This window comes from Neovison vison, chromosome 1, assembly GCF_020171115.1.
Source record: "Neovison vison isolate M4711 chromosome 1, ASM_NN_V1, whole genome shotgun sequence".
Taxonomy (NCBI): domain Eukaryota; kingdom Metazoa; phylum Chordata; class Mammalia; order Carnivora; family Mustelidae; genus Neogale; species Neogale vison.
This window is the reverse complement of record NC_058091.1, coordinates 256,308,889-256,325,895: the sequence shown is the minus strand read 5'-3', so window position 1 is coordinate 256,325,895 and position 17,007 is coordinate 256,308,889. Positions and strand designations below refer to the sequence as shown.

The following is a 17,007-nucleotide window of genomic DNA, read 5'->3' as shown; positions in this document are numbered from 1 at the left end:
TTTGGACCTTCTTGCTGGGGGTGGTCTGATGATTTTTCAGTTTGAGCTGGAGTCCCTCACTCACTCGGCATAGGATTATTGAGTCCTGGGGCTACGGTGTGAGACACACCTGGTTCCAGCCCCCAGGCTGCTCTGGGGCCAGAGACCCTGCTCCATCTCAGGGGGCTGACTCTGAGTAGGAAGAGTCTAGTTCTCCAACTTCCAGTCGTGACCTTGGGGCCTTCTCACTCCGTCCCTGAGCCTGGGCTTCCTCCCCATTCATGGGGGCTGGGGGCAGGGTGTGGAGTTAGCACTCCTTGGCTTCCTTGAGAGCTCAGGCGTGGATTCGTCTGTGAGTCCAGCTGTGATACAGCTGTGTAGGGTCAGGAGTGGTCAGCCCGTCCCAGCATGGGCCTGTACCTTCCTGCACTGAGAACATGAGCTCCTTGAAAGCAGTGACCCTTCTGCATGTCCCTATGTCCCATACAAGTCTTGGCAGAAAGCAGGTCCACACTTATGCTGGGGGAAGGCATAAAATAACTATGGGGCAGCTCCCAGCGCCATCGGGGACTGCCCTGTGTGGCTCACGCAGGGCGGTGTGGGGGGTGTCCAGGGCTTCGGCTGAGCAGATGACAAGAGTTGGGGGAGTCCTCTGGTCCCATTTTCCTCATTCTGGAGGGCCAGAATGGAGGGCCTGCTGGAGGGCCGTGTTTCTACAAGGAGCAAGGGCTGGTGTGGCTGACGCCACAGGGACCCCCTACTCTCCGAGTCGGATGCCCGGAGTCCGTATAGCAGTCCAAAATGTGAGACGGTGTCACTCCACTCTCTAAGGGGCTTGTGTCTCTTAGGGTTAAATCTCAGTCCTGGGACCAGTCCGGAATCGCCTGGTTCTTGATGACCACTCCAGCCTCGCCTCGCTGCCCCTTCCTTGTCCACTTGGCTCCACAGTCCCACCCACCAGCCAACAGGCCAGGCGTGCCCCTGGCTAAGGACCTTCGCGTTTGCTGTTCCCTCAACCCTAGGATGCCGTTCTCCCAGACAGCCTCCTGGCTGGCTCCCTCACTTTGCTCAGGCTTCTGTTCAATGGTCTCCTTGTCAGAGGCTTCCCGTCTCTGTCTCCTCATGGGCAGTTTGTTCTTCCTAGCATTTACCATCATGTAGTTAGCCTATTGCTCCCTGTCTCCCCTGTTACAGTTCACATTCCTTGAGGGAAGAGGGCTTCTGTCGGTTTTGTTCACTGCTGTATCTCCAGGCACAGAGCTGGCTACCAGCAGGGGCTCAACGTGTGCTTGAGCCAGTGGCTGCGTGGATGAGCCCTGTGTGTGTCTGGGAGTGCTCCCCCTGGGGCAGGGGCCGCACGGAGCTCGGGCACACAGTAGATGCTTGGCAGATCAGTGCTCCCTGTCTCCTCTCTCTCCTCTCTTGTCCTCTCCTTCCATCCTTCCAACCTGCCAGCTCTTCATCATGCAATGTGGGATACAGAGAGCAGCAGACCAGGTTTCCCCCAGGGCTCTTGCAGCTGGGGAGAGGCATTAAAACCCCTGCCCTTTGAGCTCATGTCCCATAACTTCTGTCCCCAGTGAGGAGTAGTCACCCACACCTCGCTGACTCTGCAGCTAAAATGGCAACACTAGAGCTATGGCTAGGATTAAATATAGCTCCTGATCAATCCCATTGATTTTTTTCCCTCTTCCTTTCCAGCAAGCCCACGTGGCCTGCAAAAAACGTCCTTCGGGGACATTAGGAGAAGGGGACTTTGGGAGAAAGCCTCTGTGTTTGTGTGTGTGTGTGTGTGTGTGTGTGTGTAGAGTGATGTGGAAACATCTCCAGGAAGTGTTCCTTCTCCCCACCCCCTCCTCCCCACCTGGTCCACCTTCAGAGGGAGGAAGGGAGGACTGATTTGCGCTGACCTTCTGGTGCCTTTGGTGGCAAGGACATTTCCTCGCTGGAGGACACCTGGAGAGTGGCCAGGGGCGCAGTCAGCCCTGGAACCACAGAGGCCCGACAGCTGCTGGTCATCTCACCCAGGGCCTGGGGGGGTTTTGGCTCCCACACTGCTCCCACAGGTCTCGGGGTGGGGGGGTTGAGGCTGAAGCTTGAGGCGGGGAAAGAAACCCCCCTTCTCCAGCTTTGTTCTCTTGGGCTTCCTCCTTCGGTTCCTGTCTCCTGTGTCTCTCTTTGCACTGTGTCTCTGTCTGGTTTTTTGGCCGCCTCTCTGTGTCTTTCCCTGCTGTTTCCTACGCTTCAAACCAAAGGCCATCAAAGTGAGGCCCTGGGTCACACACTGGGAGGCCCAGCTAGGGAATCACACTGGAATCAGTCAGTCAGTCAGTCAGTCGGTGTCACCTCCTTTTTCCCTGCCATGACCGGCCTGCAGGATGTCTGTCTCCTGCTGCTGCCCTACCTCAGAACCTCTGTCTGGCTCAGATGAGCTCTGGGGTTACTCTGCCGGTGTTCAGATCCTGGGCCTACCGGGCGGCTCTGGGCGCATAAGTTGTCTGCTCTGTGCTTCAGTCTCTTCACCCATCAAAAGGGTGTCATAGTTCTTACCTCAGAGGATCGCAAGGATCCAACGAGGCATTGCACGTTCACTCTAAGCACCGTGCCTGACGGATGGTAAATGCCCGAGTAAGTATTCATTGGGACTTCTCAATTATCCTTGTGACTTAAACCACTTAGGGAAGAAAAAAAGGCAGCACTAGTTGGGTTTTTTATAGAAAGGGCTTTGTAGGCGTCCTTACCGATAGTCCTTCTGTGTCAAGAGAGTGAGGTCAGAGCAAAGACCTTCCCTGCCTTTGGTGTTGACTCACTTACTCCCCCAGGAAAGGGACTGATGTAGAGGGAAGAGCAGTGGTGGATGAGGTAAGACCCAGACTTCTGGGCTAGCCTGCCTGGGGTTTAACTCCATCACTGGGTAACCTTGGGACTCAGTTTTCTCACCTGTACCATGTGGATGATAATAAGTTCTCACCTCATGGGATTATTATGAGGCTATTGCAGGTGGCAGAATGCATATAGAGCCCACTACCTCATAAGCTCTAAGTAAATGTACGTTACTGATAATATTTCTAGAGGGGCAGTACTGAAAGAGGCCTTGGAAGTCACCTAGGCCTGGCCCAGAGAGGAACGGGGTTTTCACCTCTGTCATACAGCAAACTGAAAGATGTGGTAGTAATCCTGAGGCTAGGCACAGGTGGGTGGGAGCTCAGAGTTTGGGTGAGTCGGAGGAGTAGCACCAGGAGAACACCAGTGGGGGCAGAGTGGCTAAGGGACTTGACTCTGGACTTAGACTGGGTCCCAACACCTGCGCTGCTTTGATCAGCTGTGTGCCCTTGGGCAAGCCCCTTCACCTCCCTGAGTCTTGTTTTCTTTAACTCTTACCTTAGATAGGGTTACTCATATCTACTTCACAAAGCCGCTTATGCGTTTACTAAAACTTACTTGTTGGTCATTTCCTATGAGCCAGGTATGGGCTAGGTACTGGAAATCACAGTGGTGTATAAGACAGATAAGGCCCTGCTGTCGTGGAGCTTACCTTCCAGTGGAGAGACAGATGGTAGAAAAAAGGAATATAGCAACTAAGACCATGTAGAGAAGAGCTCTAAGGAAAATGGAGCAGCGGATGGGTAGTGCTGGACTGGGGAGGTGTAGGAAAGGCCTCTCTGAGGAAGGGATATTTGAGTAGCAACCTAAGAGAAGAGAAGCCTCAATGGGAAGCTCTAGGCAAGGCAGCCTCCGGGTAGAGGGAATAGCAAGTGCAAAGGCTCTGAGGTGGGAGTGTGCCTGGTGTGTCAGAGAGGAACAGCAAAGAGGCTTGCTGGCTGGCAGGCTGTGAGTGAGGGTAGGACATAGGAATGACCAGTAGGGACCAGAATGTGTGCCCCCAATGGGTCTCCATGAAGAGGCTAGATTTTAAGTGAGTTGAAGATCCCTAGAAGGCTTTCAGCAGGAAAGAGATAAAATTAATTTTTTTATTTTTAAAGGCTTTTTCTGGCAGAGGGTGGAGGCTGCCGAGTTGTGCAGTCTGGGTGGGGGGGATGCCTGGAGAGGGGTTCTGATGACAAGGGGAGCCAGATAACATCCCAGACTCCTCCTGCCTGGTCTGGTACAGGCCTTGAGAATGCAACTGAGCCCAGATGAGGTTTCTAAGCTCCTGAGAGTTGCGTGTTGGGGGCTTGGGTCATGAGAAGGGGGAATGCGATGCTATGGGTGAGGTAGGCTGTGAGCAAACCTGGCCTGGGTGGGTGGGGTCTCTCTCTCTCCATCTTGCTCGCTCTCTCTTTCTCTTTCTCTCTCTTTCTGAGAACTGCTGCTGCTATTAGTCCCTGCAGACTTTACATAATTCTGGCCCGGCTCCCTCCTCATTATGTCATGCGCCCGAGTGGAGTCTAGGTCACGGCAAGGCCTGCTGTGGTCGGGAAGAACAGACTTCTGGCTCCCCTGCATGGTATCCGGAGCAGACCTTCCCCATGCTGGGGTGAGGGCAGCTGGGCTTGTGGGGGTGGGGGTGCAGCCCAGCCCCAAGCTTAGGCCTTTGGACCGCTCAGGCAAAGGCCAGGGCTTGCTGTGGTGGGCCGCAGCTGATGAGAATTAGGGGTTGCGGGGGCAGGGAACTACACCTCTCCAGAGTTGGGGGCCCTCCCCTGGTGCCCAGGACCCAGCAGAAAGTCAGGCAGACCCTCCTGCTGGGTTGCTTCTCTGAAAGCCAGTTTCCTAAACTATAAAAAGGGGACAAAGCCACCCAAGCTCAAGGGAATGTATAAATTTCAGTGGGCTCACACAGGAGCCAGAATGGTAGGAGCTGTTCTGAGGACGGAGGTCCAGGCACATGCTGGGAGAGGGGCAGACTTCCTCTCAGACTCACTTGGGGTCTCTTGGGCCATAGTTCTGGGGCCTGACCCCTTTTCTACAGTCTCCCATCCCTAACCTTCTCCTAGGCTCTGCCCCAGTCCCAGAGAGAATCAGAATAGGGGTGAGCCTCCCCCTCCCCCTTGCACAGAGCAGGAGACTGAGACTCAGAAGGGGGCCGTGCCTGGCTCAAGGTGATACAGTCTAGCGTGGCGATGCCAGAAATGGAATCAGACCCCATAAGTCCCAGTCCAAGGCACGTTCTGATGCACTTACCGTGTGGGATGCCCATAACCCTGGAGGATACCGAAGAAGTTCAGGTTAGAGCGCATGCCTGGGGAGGCAAGTTTGGCTCCACTTCTGCCCTTTTACACACATCTGATTTTTTCCCAACAGACTATGCTGTGTGTTTGTGTGTGTTTAGGGGAAAAAAGTTTTGTTTTGCCGTTACCATGAAACTTACACAATATTATGAAACTTACACTTCCCTCACCTGGCCTCTGATAACAGGTGCTAGGCCCTTTCTGCCTTCCTTCTGTGGGATCCTCACAATACCTTTTGAAGATTAAGGATGATTACAACCATTTTATGGGTCAGGAAACTGAGGCCCAGAGGCACGTAGTTGGCAAGCGGGGCCAGGGATTCATACCCAAATCTGTGCGTTCCAAAGCTCTCGCCTTTCCCTTACTTGGGCTGTCTTCTTCACCGCCCTAGGATGGGAGACATTCCTGAACCCCACAACCACCATTCTGTGTGGGGCCAGAGTTTTGGAGGAGATGCAGAAAGCAAGCCCCAGGTTGCTCTGATGTTTGGCCTGGGTTCCCAGGGAGAGCTTCAGGGAGTTTGAATTAAAGGGGAGCCGGGAGGATGAGGGTCTTGTAACCCCCTATCTCAGTGCTGCTTAATATTCTTGACTGTGTTTACTAGGGATGGGGGAAGGTGGAGAGAAGAATGTGCCTCCCCCTCCCTCCCTGTTACTAGAATTACTAAATTCTTGTTAGATCTTTAAATTTTATGTAAATTCTTCTTATTTTCCTTGGAAAGGTGGGATATCATATTTTAATTAGTAGTGGTGTCAAAGGAGGGCTAGATTAATTATTGGAAATCCTGAGTTCCAGATGGTTTTAATTTTCACAGCAGGGCACCAGGGTATATATTTTTAAATTTTTTTATTAAAATCATACCTAGTGTATTTTAGGGGCACTGAGGTACACTCTTTGTGGCTCCAAGGATGCTGTATTTAGGGCTATGATTTTTGTTATGGAGAAGCAAGTCCCTTGTCACTAAAATTAAAAAGTTTGTGGGTGAGGGAGGGGCAGGTGCTGGGAAGCAAAGGATCAGAGATGGGAGGGTGAGAATGAGGAGGTCATAGGCAAAGAAGGCAGCAGTGGGGAGAAGGTGTTGCAGAGGGATTCAGGCATAGAATTCAAGGCCAGATAGGAGAAAGAGCTCAGAGAGGATGGGTGGCCTACTGAAGTCACACAGCACCTTACTAGGGAGAAAAATTGGATTGGCAGATGGACAGGGAGGGATCTGGACATGGCACATCAAGGAACAGTCACCCTTTGACCACTTGATGCCCTTTCACAATCAGGGCTTTGGGGGATCAGCTCTGGACAGCTCTATGGAGAATGGGTCATTTAGTTGGGGTCTCCTACTTCAAACCTGGGAATATTATGTCCCAACTGAGATGTCTGGGTTCCTGGGTTAGCTACATTTTAGCCTCTGTGGCCTTGATTGAGAAAGTAGAATATTCTGAAGATAGTCTCCATTCCCGGGGGCCTTAAACCTCCTTTCGCTGGGCCTTCCCCACTTTGAGTGGCAAAGGTGTGGCAGGGGAGGGGACATAGCAGGGGTTCTAGATGTTCGCCCTGGAGAGAGAGGCCTTTGGCCCAAATTTTGAAGGAAGTAGCTTGATGTCCCCCAAGGCAGGGTGTGTGCGTGCCCATGCAACCTTGCATGCATTTTTCTGTGCCCTAACTCCAGAGACTGCTACTTCTCTGGGATTATTGGTGGCTGTGTGTCCTATTCTGGGGAACAGAGGTGAGGGGCTGATAGAGTGGGTGATGAGGTAGAGTTAGCAACGAGGGGCAGAACAACCCTCCCAGCTGGAGCCATCTAGGACCCAAGTGCAGTCAAGAGAGGCTGGGGGTGGGGAAGCTTTCTCTGGCTGCCTAAGGGGTGGAGTGCTCCAATGAGACCTGTTCAAAACCTCGCCCATGCCTGATGTTGGAACAGTGAGGGGGTCCAGGGACGGGGTTAGTTGCTGAGCTTTTCCGCCAAACCATTGTCCCTGGTAAAAAAAAAAAAAAAAAAAAATGTGTCTTATTCTCCTTCTGCCTTTCGAAGCCCAGCTCCTAGTGGAGACAGACACCTTCGGTAGTCAAGTCCGGATCAAGGGCAAGGAGACGGAATTCTACCTGTGTATGAACCGGAAAGGCAAGCTCGTGGGGAAGGTGAGTGATGGTCTGGAATTCCCAGGGTATTCGGGAGGGTTCCCCCTGGAAACTCTGGGCAGCTGGAACAGGGCGCTCAGGGCCTTGTCAGCCCCACATGGAAAACAAGCCGGGTGAGTGTGTGTGTGTGTGATTCTGAGTGTAATCTCTTCCTTTAGGCCCTTCTCTACCCACATTCCAGCCTGCCAGGCTGAGGTATCCAAGGCCATGACTTTGGGGAGCAGGCAGGGTCCTGCTCTCTCCTGCTGGTTGTGGACCCGGAGGGGCTCAGGCCTCCCTGCCTGTGTGTGTCTGCTTTCCGAGAACAGGGAAATGGCTGGCCAAGGGCTGGGGCCACAGCATTGATTGAATAATCGCCAGGGGTTTGCAGAGAAATACAGCATCTCCTGGACCCCACTGCTGTCTCAGTGCTGGGCCTTATGGTTCTAGCATTTCAGGAAGGTTTTACTACTTGGGCATAGGCCACAGAGCTGCATGTAACAAATTAGGGTGGGGTGTGGGTATGGGGGCATGGACCCACATGGGGCTCATAGTTTCCGCGGGTGCTGCTTGGTGTCCCCCTTTTTTCTTGGGTGTGCCTATTTGTGAAGTTCATACACTTGCTTCCTTTGGGGGCTCCGGTGGATGGTGTTAGGGATAGTCGCTCCATGGTGCACACGCTCTGTGTTCCCTTCCCTTTGCCTACCCCTACTGAACCCCCCCCCCCCCGCCCCGGCCCCATATCTAACTTGCAAAATGATTCCGTTGGGCAGGTGGAGTGAGGGGTACAGGGTAGATCCTGATTCTAAGAAGGACGGCTCTTCCTGTTTGGCGGCAAGGCCCGGGCTGGTGATTTGCATTTATTACACCGTGTTGGGAGGAGGAAGCACAGGCCCAAGCCCCAATTCCTGTTTAAGTCATGGTTTTGTTTTCTGGAAGCCCCCAACTCTTCTCTGTCTTCCCCTCCTCTACACCCTGGTAGCTGCGGAGAGTACAACAGGCCAGGGACTTGAGCCCGAGTACCGTTGCTTCTTATTTGTTAATGATAACACTACCAGTAGCTTTGGCTAATTGAGCATCTACTTCTGCCAGGCACTGTGCAAAAATACTCCCAAATAATCCCATGAGGTCGCTACCACTACCATCCCCATTTCGCAGATGAGAAAGCTGAGGCTCCGCCCCGTTGCGGGCACTTGTCCCGGGTCCCACACTAGAGCCGCGCGGATTCCAAGCCCGGTCTGGAAGGCAGAGAGGTTTCCGCCGCACTGCCCACGCCAGCCGAAGCTTCTCAGAGAGCGCAGTAATAGTAATCCGCAGAGCGCAGCTCCGGGACGCCGAGGAGTGGTTTTAATTAGTGATTCACTTTCCGCGTCCCGGGGCGGCCGGCCGACAGGCGAGGGGATCGGGGCAGGGGCGGCGGGCGGGCCGGGCGCCGGGTCCCCTGGCCTGGCCGTGCGTTTCCTGTGGCGGCGCGGCCCGGCCCCGCGTCAGGCGCTTTGTTCTGCTGCCCGCCCGGGCCGCCTCCCAGGCCCAACCTGCCTGCGGCTGGACGCTCGGCTTCCTTTTCCCGCGGGTTCCAGGGGGGGCGCGCGGCAGCCCGCCGTGCCCGGTGCCCGCGCGCCCCTCCCTCTGCGCTGCGCGCTTCCCGGCAGCTTGACCCCAGGAGGGCCGCGCTGGGGTCAAAAGAGCAGCCCCGCTCCCCGCCGCCGGCCGCCCACCGCCCGCCCGCCGGCTGGCCGCTGAGTCACCGCTTCCACAGGAGCCGGATCCGATTTCCTGCCCCCTCGCCCTCTCTCCCGTCATTAATATTGGGGACGGTTCAGCTGGCGCGGGCTCCGCCAGGCTCGGCGCAGCCCGGAGAGGGCTCCCTCCTTCCTGCTCCCCTCGAGGCAGCTCCCCCATCCCGGTAAGGACGCGCCTGTCTTCTGGGCTGGCCCCAGGGGGCGGGGGCTCCAAGGATGGGCCCCAAATCCACCTGCCCCAGGATTGCCCTGGGCAGACCTCCTGTTGCCCTCTGCCTAGCCCAGCTTCCCTCACTGTCTCTGGCCCCTGTAGATAGAGGTCACAGGCTCATGGGGTGCTGTTTCATCACAGCCTCCCAGACAGTCAGGTCCCAAGGTCCTGAGGTTGCCCCCGTGTTGTTCTTCATTGATGTCCCCGCCTCTGTTGTGGCCTCATCCTTTCCCAGGAACTGTTGTCCTGGCTGCTTCAGGACTCCCAGCCCAGGCTATTTGCCTTTGCCCACTACCGACCGTCAGCTCTCTAAGAGCATCCCCTGTCTTTCACCCCTAACCCATCTCAAAACCTATGCCTGGGTTCACACCGTCTACCGTCTACTAGAGAAAGGCCAGACTCCCTGGGGAGACACAGAGGGCCTGGGCTCCTCCCTGGCCTCACAGCCCTGCCACCCATCCTCAGGTTCCTTAAGCCAGACCCATGGCCCTGCTAACTACCACTCTCTGGATGGGGCACTCGGGCTTTGTACACGATGATTGCCCTTCCCTCTGTCCACCTGCTCTAAGTCCTGCTCAGCCTTCAGCAGCTTCTAGCTTCTCCAACCCCTCGTATAGCACACCTGCCCTGGAGCTCATAATCCCACACACAGTCCTCTGTTGCTTGTCGCTAACCCGAGTTTTCACTGTTTGTTCCTGTGCCTACATCTTGCAACTAGACAGAGAGCTCACTGAGGGCTGATTCCGGATCCATCCACCCATGTTCTGGGTACCGGGGCCAAAGAGCCGCACGAGCACCAAAGAAGTAGAAAAATGCTTCTTGCTTTCCGAATTTCCACAGCCAAAATTACTCACGTCAGGCTGGGGTGTCAGGTCCCCTCACTCCTGAGCCTCAGTGTCCTCATCTGTACCATGGCAGCAATGATGCTGGTATCTGGTGGGCAATTGACAAATAGTCATTCATTTCCCCTTTGAAGCCAGGCCCCAAAGTTACTCCGTCAGCTGTGGGAACCCTTGGCCTTAGCTTAGGCTCTGACTCCTTTGGAGCTTTCTTGGGTGGTCTAGACCCTGGGTGCCAGCCTTGAACCTCTTTGGCCCCCGCAGGGCACATGCAACGAGCCCCCAGCAGAGCCTTTTCAGATGTTCTGGGCCCCGGCTCTAGCTCCTCACTCCTCTGCTGCACTGTAACAATCACATACCAGAGCTCTGCCCCGAGCCCCTGCATGCTCAGGGAGCCCCCTTCACTGCGCCAGCTTCCTGGACCCCACGTCCATCTCGCCCAGGAGGGTGTACATCCTTCCACTCCACAAATAGCTGTTGAGTATAGAGCACTGTGTGCTCGGCATCCCCCCTCCCCCCGCCCCGCATCTCTGAATATTCAACCCAGATCGATTATTTTCTCAGCTGCCCCCACCTGAGTGATCCCTGGTGAGCCCTCTTTGGGGCAGCACAGGGCCCAAGACCTTTCAGGGCAGAGGGGCCCCCCACCCACCACCATATCTTTGTGAAGACTGCTTTGGTTGTGAACGACCGAAGCTCAACTCAAAATGCCTTGAGCAAAAAAGAAATTTTTTGGCTCACATAACTACAAATGTCCAGGGGGTAGTTCTAGTTTCAAGTAAGACGGGACCTAGGGGCCAAATGATGTCATCAGGATTCAGTCTTCAGATCAAATAGAAGGAATAGGACTCCAGTTTGGAAAGGAGGAGGTTGGAGGTTGGAGGCCGTGGAGGAGGGAGAGATGCTCAAATTCTACTTAATCACCAAAGTTCTGTGATGGGATATTCACTCACTCTGTAAATACTGATGGTCTGCCTTGCCCGAACCTATTGTGTCAGCATTTTGGGGGGGTGAGGTTCAAGTATAGGTGATTTTAAAAAAATCTTTGCAGGCAATAAACAGGGTCAGAGAGGTAGTCAGGAGTAGAGGTGAGGGTCAAGGCCAGGTGCAGCCTGCCATTAGCTTTGAATCTGCTGAGTCTTAGCTCCCAGGGGTGGGTGGGGTGTGGGGGGTGTTGGGGGGAGTGGGGACTTGGGACCATCATGGGTCCCATGGCTCCTCCCAAGGGGCTCCTGAGCTCTCCAAGGGGCTCAGAGTTTCAGCCCTCATAAGTATACCTGGATACATACAAACACATTGCCAGGCACTGTGCCCACACCTCGCATGTCCAAGACCTTGCTTCATGCTGATGGTGGCCATGTGGGCCTGCGGAGGGGAGGTGTTTTTGACAGGCAGTGCTCTGCCCTCTCTTCCACATTCTTTCTTCTCCTGGACCTCTCTGAAACTGGACAGAGCAGGAATGAGCTACAGTGGCTCTGCCTCTTAGAAGCCCCATGACCTTGGGCAAGACATTTTGGCTTTTTGGAACTCTGTTTTCTTCAAGCAGGGAGAGTTTATCTGAGCAAGTTCAGAGGATTAAATGAAATAATGCACACGGAGATGTTTGGCTTATAATTAACAAGCAGTAAATGCTGAATGAGTGAATGAATGAAGGGGTATGGAGACCAGGTGGGCCAGGCCGGGCATGCTGGTCCTCTGCCTGCTCTGTCCCTTTCTCAGCACGCCTCCAGGAGGGCCTCCCCTAGCTCATGATGGTCTCTGGGACATCAGTGAGGGATCCAGGAGGCAGCATCTCCTTTCTTTTAGAAGAAAGCATTTTGAGGGGTTCCCTACCACCAGTACTATACCAGAACTCTCCTTTATTCAACCACAAATGCTCTGGGGGCCAGAGACCTATGGCTGAGCCATGAGGGCAACTGACAGGTTGTCCTGACCTCCTGAAGCTCTTGGGCTAATGAGGAGGCAGGCAGATATGGGATTGTTCTGTTGGGGTGGAGTGGGGTAGGAGGAGGAATGGGTGCCAAGGGGAGAAGCTGGAATATGTGAGTCCAATAAAACCTGATGCTTGAATGGAGTCTTAAATGAAGAAGAGGACATGCCGAGGGAGATAGATGGCAGTCAAGGAAAGCTTCCTGGAGGAGGTTGACCCTGAAGGATAAAAGCAGTTTTCCAGGTAGTGGCAGGCATTCTGTGGCAGGGAACAGCATGGTGTAGGCTTTGTTCAGTTTGCTGTGACTGTTTCATTGAGAGTGACCGAGGGACCTGGACTCAGGTTGGATAGGCAGCTTACAGAATTATCCATGGTGGGGGAGGGGGCTGGCCAGAGACCGCTCCCTTCTGCTTTCTGCTTGCCTTGTACAAATGCCCCACTTCCCTCACCAGAGTCCCTCACTCTTCACCCCCTGACAGATACTGTCCTCTGGGTCCCACATGTCTCCCAGTCCCACCCCCTGCCTGCTCTGCAGCCTCCTCGAAAGATCTCAGCCTCCGGAGAATGTTTTCTTACCCTGCCTGTCCCTTTCTGCAAAGTTCAGCACTTTGTCTGCAGGGCCCAAGTTTGCCCTCCACTCAAAGGTGAACGTTCCTGGAAGCTCCAGCCTGTTTTCCACTTCAAACAAAAGGTTGGAACTCACACCTCAGTCACCACGCACAGCCAGACCGCTGGGCTTCCAACTTGGCTGGGCATCCGTCCGGAACGAGGAGTGGGCCCGGCCTAAATTTGGAGATGTTAGTTGGAAACTCGAGTGCTGCTAATTCAGGCCTTCCAGCTTTGTGTGCTTCCCACTCTGCTACATGGAGCGATTCAACTGTCTCAGGAAGGAGGGTCAGAGCCCTGCCTCCCACCGTCCTTTGTCCAGATCCGATCCAGGGAGGGAGGCCAGCACCCATCTGAACTACCTGCAATTCTGAAATAATTCAGCAAGTTCCTACCGTGTATGAGGCTCAAGTATAAGTATCATTCCTCACATTTATGTGACGCGGGGCCACTGTCCTGGTTTGGTCAGATGAGGAACGCGACGTCTAGCGCGTGGAATTAACTAGCCTGAGGTCACATAAGGAAGTGTTAGAGTTGATTCAGCTCCTGACTCAAAATCTAGTAATCCTTGCCCGGCATCCCTTGTCTCCTAGGGAGTTCGCACATCTGCTGGGGAGCCTGAAATCTCAGAACCAAAGGCATAGGCTCTGGAGTCTGGCTATGCAAAAACTCTTATTCTTGGAGTTCCCCTCTTCACACCAAACATTTAAAATGCACCATATCCCACATTAAATGTTATTTGAATTTAACTATATTGCAGAGGAGTGGAGTGGCCGCGGTGTAGCTGACTCTGTATCAGGTTTTGTGCACTAATCTCTACGACTTTAAAGGAAATGAGATATTATTGGCCCACATCACAGTGAGGTAACGAACTTAGATACTGCTTGGTCCAGAGCCCAAAGGATGTGACGAGGACTTGGTTTCTGTCATTCCCTTCCTCTTGGCATGACTACCTCTGTGTTGGCCTTGTTGTCAGACAGCGTTTTTCCTCATAGTGGTAAAATGGCTGCTTTTGCTTCAGCCTTAGGTGTTTCTCTTGTTTAAATCAGCCTATGTTCGGGGGGATTAAACAAGGGTCTTGAGGAGCACTCTGATTGGATGAGTCAGGCCACATGCCCAGCTCTGCACCAGTCATGGGAAATAATGTTTTATTGGCCAGGTCTGGGTCTCTATTCTCTGTGGGGAATCTATTACCTAATTGGCCGGTGAGGAAGGAGGCAGGGGCCGATATGACAAGTCCACCCCGCAGATCTAGGAAGTGAAAGTGCTGCGGACAAAACTTGGGTTAGGCCCTCTCGACTTTACTGCCCCAAGCCTCTGCCACCTACCCACACCCTGTCCGTATAGCTTGCCCCTCGTACCCACCCTTCCCCTCTCACCTCCTTCTTTTCTTGCCTCCTACAGCCCGATGGCACCAGCAAGGAGTGTGTATTCATTGAGAAGGTCCTGGAGAACAACTACACAGCCCTGATGTCTGCCAAGTACTCTGGCTGGTACGTGGGCTTCACCAAGAAGGGGCGGCCACGGAAGGGTCCCAAGACTCGGGAGAACCAGCAGGACGTGCACTTCATGAAACGCTACCCCAAGGGGCAGGCAGAGCTGCAGAAGCCCTTCAAGTATACCACGGTGACCAAGAGGTCCCGGCGGATCCGCCCCACGCACCCTGGCTAGGCTGGCCCCACCGCAGTCCCCTGGGCTGCCCCCTGGCCCACACTCACACTCACAGAGAACTGCATCAGAGGAATATTTTTACATGAAAAATTAGGAAGAAGCTCTATTTTTGTACATTGTGTTTAAAAGAAGACAAAAACTGAACCAAAACTCTTGGGGAGGGGGGAGCAATAAGGATTTTATTGTTGACTTGAAACCCCCTGTCTATGACAAAAGACTCACGAAAAGGGACTGCTGTCAACGGACAGGTGCTTGTCTCTCTCTAGGAACAGACAACTCTAATCTTGTCCCCAGAGGAGGATTTGAATGAGGAAAACGACACTCTGAGAAACCAAAGTCCTTTTTCCCAAAGGTTCTGAAAGAAAAAAAAAAAAAAAAAAAAAAAAAAAGGCAAAGCAAAAAAGAAAAAAAAAAAAGAAAAGAGAAAAAAAAAAGAAAAGAAAAACAAAGAGAAAGTAGTACCTATCCCCAGACTCCCCGTCTTTCCCAACCCCTATCCCTGCCCCAGACTCCAACAAAAATCGCTCTCTGGTTTGCAGTCATTTATTTATTGTCCGCTGCAAGCTGTCCCGAGACACCGCGCAGGGAAGGCGTGCCCCTCGGAATTCTCGGCGCCTCGACTTCCGACGACAGACGGCCTCGTCCAATCAAGTGACCCTGCCTTGCTCGCAGTTCTGGAGGATGCTGCTATCGACCTTCCGTGACTCACGTGACCTAGTACACCAATGATAAGGGAATATTTTAAAACCAGCTATATTATATATATATTATATATATAAGCTATTTATTTCACCTCTCTGTATATTGCAGTTTCATGAACCAAGTATTACTGCCTCAACAATTAAAAACAATTGACAAATTATTTAAAAAAACCCTGAGGTGAGTGGTGGGGGGTGGTGGGGCTCAGGCAGGGCGGGGGCCCCCTTGTGTTTCCTTCCTCCGGGTCTGCAATCGGGGCTCTTAGAGCAGGGGTGGGGAACTCGCGCCTGCTCCGCACACTGCTCCAGGCTGTGAGAATGCGGCCTTAGACCAAGGGATCTTTGCTTCCGGACAGCCTTGCCCTCAGAGACATTATATTTCAATGCGTCACTGATTGGATAACTGATTCAGGCATAATCGTTCACAAACATTTGCTTGCCGACTCCAGGCACTGGGTATTTACCTAAAAACTCGCCCAAAACATGCCAGCCTCCCAGGGAACTTCACTTAGTCACTGATTAATTGCTTCATTCACTCATTTCTTGTTGGAACTGTTCATTCAACATATGATTACTAGGCACTTAATTAAAGGCCAGGCACTGTTTTAGGTAATGGGAATTCATCAAAGAACAATACAGACCCAAAATCATACTGCATGAAACTTACAGTCTAGGGATTATTGCTCGAGTCATTTGTGTAGCCCCATCTGGATTTTGCCAGACACCAGCTGAGCAAGGCACCAGTGGGCCTCCTTCTGTGTCTGGTGGAGTCAGAGGGCCCAGGTCAAGAGGAGACTGGTGTTTCTCCTTTTAAACTCTCATGGGTGGGAGTGCAAGAAGTCTGTCTGCCTCTTGAACTTCCAGGGGCTCTATCTTCTAGGTCTTCCCCAGGACCTGGCCAGGATGGAGGGGAGAGGCCAGCTTTGTCTTGGGATGGGAAGCAGATTGGGCAGAAGGTTGACTGAAGAGGAGGTTGCCTCCTGTGGGGTCCTGCGGCTGTTCCCTGCCTCTTTTGAAACCACCTCCTGCCAAGATTGGCCAGAAGACCCCAGTGAGGCCCTACAGAGAGGAAGGAAAGAGGAGGGCAGGAGAACCTTCTCTGCAAAGGGCTCCTGGCTGGGCGGGGACTTGGCTTCTGACATGTGTGCTCCCTCTGCAACCCACCTCCGAGCTCTGGCAAAGCACAGCTCCTGGTTCTGTCCTTCCTCCGTGCATTATGAGGGTCTCTCTCCACCCCTGGGCCCCATCCCTTGTGTCACAGCACATTGGCTTGGGGCTTTGTGAAGCCCGTTCAGGTGCACAATCTCATTGTCACCTCAGGACATCCTGCGGGGAAGATACTATCATTATTCCCATCTCATAAATGGAGGAGACTGAGGCTCAGAAATATTTAGCAGCTTCCCCAAGATCACAGAATAAGAAAGCTGGGGCTGGTGTCCACATCCTACACTCCCCAGGGTGGAGGTAGCTGCCCCTTGGTGAGTGCCTCCTGTGTTTCAGATGGCCTGCTGCGGACTTACCACAGCCTGCCTGGCCTCACTGCACGCCCCGGTGGGGGACACATGCGCACACTTGACGGAGGCTCAGAGAGCCCATCAATGTGTCCAAGGCCTCAGTGGGTGGGTGACTGAGCCTCAGACCCCTGGGGAGAGTAATTATGATGGTGGTTGTCATTTACTGAGCACCTACGGGTGTCAACTCCTTTTACACTGTCATTTAATTTAAACACTAACCCTGTGAGATGGGTGTGTATTACCTTTTGCACTGAACGTTTCAGAGACATGAAATGACCTGCTCAAAGCAATTCAAGCTAGAAAATTATGGAGTCAGAAGTCAATCAATCATTTATTTATTCATCCAATCAATATGGGTTTAGTTTACCCTGTGCCACATGCTGTTCTGGAGGCAAGAGACAGAGCAGTGAACTGAGCAGAGCCCTTGCCCTCATGGAGCTTACGTCCCATTGGGGAAAATCAACAATAAGCCTAATAGAAGACATGTCAGGCAGTGATAAATCATAAACTAAGGGGAAATAACATAGGGTGAGG

General features: G+C 53.2%; 1 protein-coding gene across 2 annotated transcripts in view; it reads left to right on the top strand.

The window, feature by feature from the left end:
* The window catches only part of FGF18 (fibroblast growth factor 18), a 32,601-nt gene extending 17,480 nt beyond the window's left edge, over positions 1-15,121 (top strand). The window contains exons 4-6 of one of the 2 annotated variants that reach the window (XM_044229565.1): positions 7,177-7,283; positions 13,995-14,083; positions 14,801-15,121. In XM_044229565.1, the coding sequence (XP_044085500.1) occupies positions 7,177-7,283; positions 13,995-14,083; positions 14,801-14,990 (386 nt within the window). In that variant the 3' untranslated portion in view covers positions 14,991-15,121. Of the gene's footprint in view, positions 1-7,176; positions 7,284-13,994 lie in introns of both variants that reach the window. The other variant, XM_044229574.1, reaches the window with a different exon arrangement.
* The last annotated feature ends 1,886 nt before the right edge of the window (positions 15,122-17,007 follow it).